Source organism: Lepidothrix coronata, unplaced genomic scaffold (genome assembly GCF_001604755.1).
Source record: "Lepidothrix coronata isolate B3197 unplaced genomic scaffold, Lepidothrix_coronata-1.0 Scaffold90, whole genome shotgun sequence".
Lineage (NCBI taxonomy): Eukaryota > Metazoa > Chordata > Aves > Passeriformes > Pipridae > Lepidothrix > Lepidothrix coronata.
In genome coordinates this window covers 1382154-1385759 of record NW_016690270.1, presented here as the reverse complement: position 1 = coordinate 1385759, position 3606 = coordinate 1382154, and the positions used below count along the sequence as shown (strand labels likewise).

The following is a 3606-nucleotide window of genomic DNA, read 5'->3' as shown; positions in this document are numbered from 1 at the left end:
CACACTTTTGTTATTAATGTTGTTGCTGTTACTGTTCATTTTCTTGTCTCATTGCTGTTTCCAGTAAATTGTTCTTATCTCAACCCGTGATCTTTGCCTTTTGTGCCTCCCATGGAGGCAGAGAGGGGAGCAGCTCATGGTCTTTTTAGTGGGAGTACTAAACTGGGGAATGCCATTCCTAAACCATGACAAGGGGGGACACAGCCAGGACAGCTGACCCCCACTGGCCCAGCCCATATGGCATCATGCTCAGTGTACAAAGCTGAGGGAAGGAGGAAGGAGTGGGACATGTGGAGAGGTGGTGTTTGTCTTCCCAAGCCACTGTTGATACGTGGTGGAGCCCTGCTTTCCTGGAGGTGGCCGAACATCTTCCTGCTGATGGGAAGAAGTGTGTTAAATATTTATTTTGCTTTGCTTGCATGCATGGCTTTTGTTTTCCCCATTAATCTGTCTGTGTCTCAACCCATCAGTTTTCTCACTTTTAAACTTCCAATTCTCTCCCCCATCCTACCAGGTGGGAGAGATTGAGTAACTCAGCAGAGTACTGGGGTTAAGCCATGACACTCACACAAGGCAACCACAACCTCTGATCCATGATACTTGGAATAATATCAAACTGAGGACTGCTGGATTGTCTGTGGAATGCCTCAGCCTTGCAGAACCAGTGAAAGAGTTACTGGCACCTTCCAGGATTTTTTTTGGAGTTTGGCCCACTTCCTTATTGGCTTTTTACTGTAAAGACCGCCCAGACTTCCCAGTCATGCTTGTTTAGCCAGCTGATCCTCCTCCGGGAGGAAGGAATAAAAGGCAGTCCTTAGCAGAGAGACAGCTCAAGTTGCTTTGGCACATCTTGCTGTGGACTGCATGATGAGAAAGTCAATGCTGTTCCTCGGCTTCCTTCTTGCCTTCCTTGCTCTGGCTCTGCCAGGCACCCAGGGAAAAACCATCCCCCGATGTGAGATGGTGAAGATCCTACGTAGGAATGGATTTGAGGGCTTTGTGGGCAAAACTGTTGCTGATTGTGAGTATAACGAGCTGCCATTGGACCTCTCTGCCTGTCCCACCCTTCTCCCTCTCAACTTCTTTGTCATGTTCCAGCAGCACTATTCTGTCCCTCCATTCCTTTGACTTCATCATCTCTCTTCCTCATCCCCTTCTGTGCTCCCTTGTTTAGTTTACACAACAAATACCCAGCCAGAGCTTCATCCTTCCAAGCATTTACCCATCCAATTCTCAAGCTTACAATATCACCAGTTTAATTACTTCTTCAGCACCTCACTCATCCTTAATCCTTCCACCTCTTTCCTTTTATTTACCTTGGGCATACCTTGATGTTCTCCTGTGGGATGCCTCCTCCTCCTGCAGGGATGTGCCTGATAAAATACGAGAGCAGCTACGACACCAAGGCCTACAACAACAACGGGCCGAGCAGGGACTACGGCATCTTCCAGATCAACAGCAAGTACTGGTGTAACGATGGCAGGACAGCTGGAGCCAAGAATGCCTGCCATATCAGTTGCTCAAGTAAGTGGTGGGACAGAACAAAGAGCTTTTCTTTGTCCACTCCTTGAAAGCACCTGCTCTGTCCGTGATTCCTGCCCAGCAGCCGCTCCGGGCATTTCTATCCATGTGTCCTTCTATTCATCCATCTTCTCAGTGTCCCACCTTCCCTTCCTGATGAACACCTTTCCTTCTGCCAGTCTGTCCCTGCTCTTCCTCTGGCCCTCTTTCCTCCACACTGACTTTTTCTCCTTTCTCTACAGAACTGCAAGATGACAATATTGAGGATGACATTCAGTGTGCCAAGAAGATTGCCCAGGAGGCTCGTGGCCTCACTCCCTGGTAAGGATATTTGCAGTGGACACTGGGGAAGAGTGGGCAAAGGAGATAAAAAAAATCCTGCTGCTAACTGGGGGGAGGGGGGGGGGAGGGAGCAATGGGTGAGAAGCTGTATTTGGTAAAGGTTAGCACAGTCCTTCTCCTAGAGCTGAAAGCAGTGAGGAGTCCTCCCTTTCAGCACCTGCTCTAGCTCCCTAAATTTCCCTCCTCTCCCAGAGATCTCCCTTTTTGTTCTCTTCCCCCAGCTCCCTTAGATTCTTTCATGCCCACCTTTCTTCACCCAAGACTCTCAAAGACTAACCAAGTCTGTTTTTATAACCAATTCAATCCTCAAACTGCATAATGTATTTGTTCTCCAGGTACGGCTGGAAAAACCACTGCCAGGGCAGAAACCTGAGCTCCTTTGTCAAGGGCTGCTAAATCACTCCACAGGCATCGATTGTTTTCTCAGCATCACCAGAGGTGAAGAGTGAGAGTGTTTGGAACAGAGGCTACAGAAATGGATGGGTGTGGGGACTTAAAAGCATATTATTAAGGTAGAGAGGGTGCTGGCTGTGCTGGCTGACCCTGGGAGGCCTTTGTACTGCCGCAATGCAAATAGAGAACTTAGAGCTGGTGGCTTAAAACAAACAAGGCTTAGCAGCAGGGCACTACAGGGGGAATTTCAGCCATTTACTTGCATAATCCCATCTCAAGATTCTGTTACCTTAACTAACAGGGCTTTGCAACATTTAGTGTTTCTCTCTCTTTTTGTGTCTTTCTCTATTCTCTTTATTCTCCTTCATCCCTCCCTTCCTCCAGTCCTCCCTCCCCTTCCTTCATTTTTTTGCCCATCCTTATTGGAGTGTCTGAAGTGAGAAAACAAAAATTGATGAATGCTGTATCAGACCTGAAGAATTGTGTTGCCTTATGATTATGACAGTCACTGACTATGGTGGGGAGTACAATTCACTGACAGAGAGAGAACAGAAACTATGATGAAACACAACCTTGTTCCTTAAATTTGCCTGAGCATCTGCTCCTGGCTGGTGTGAGGGACAGGGCACTGAAACGTGTGGACATCTGGCCCAGCTGAATGTGGCTTTTCTTGTCATCCTTTGAGGAAGTTGACCAAGCACAGCCTAGAATGCAGGCAGCATCCCTGTGAGGAAACTATGGGTTGGAAAGCCTATTGGGAAAGGGAAATGTTTTGCCATTTAGTTCATGAGTCCTTTTCCCAGAAGAAGGCTGGGTCCAGGAACAGTGCACAAATGGAAGGTGATGTCACTGAAACCATATTTGTTTCTTCTTGTGCTTTCTGCTTTGGGAGGCAGTGACTGCTTTGATGTTTATGCAATAAAGGGTTGCTTAAACTCTTGTCTATGTGAATGTATAAACCGACTATGAAAGCCATGTCTGTTTAGATGGATGAATCTTAAAAAAACAAAATGCTCAAAGTAGCTTTGCCAGAAGACCCTCTTCACAAGTACAGGGCAGGCAGTGGCTCTTTTCCCTTCCATGACCCAAAGACTTCATTCCCTCATCAAATAATTCAGGGCAGAGCTATTTTACATACTGTCCATGACAGTTTTGAGAAAACTCAAAAAAACTCTTTGAGTCACAGCCTTACCTCGTCACTGTCTTCAGTGCAGGTATTTCCATCTACTGCAGGATTTGAGTAAATCTTCTTATAAGGGGTTTTGGTTTGTGGGTTCAACCCTGGTAAAGGGGTGCTTTCTGTCTACCTAAATATGAAGACCACGTGTGCATCTCCACGGGCCATACTCA

The 3606-nt window shown here is 46.8% G+C and overlaps 1 protein-coding gene across 1 annotated transcript; it reads left to right on the top strand.

Moving 5' to 3' along the window:
- The first annotated feature begins 824 nt into the window (after positions 1–824).
- On the top strand, positions 825–3191 carry LYZ (lysozyme). Its single transcript, XM_017821327.1, has 4 exons — positions 825–1021; positions 1366–1524; positions 1764–1842; positions 2199–3191. Exons 1-4 carry the CDS (start codon positions 865–867, stop codon positions 2257–2259), a joined length of 456 nt encoding a protein of 151 aa, XP_017676816.1. The 5' UTR covers positions 825–864; the 3' UTR covers positions 2260–3191.
- The last annotated feature ends 415 nt before the right edge of the window (positions 3192–3606 follow it).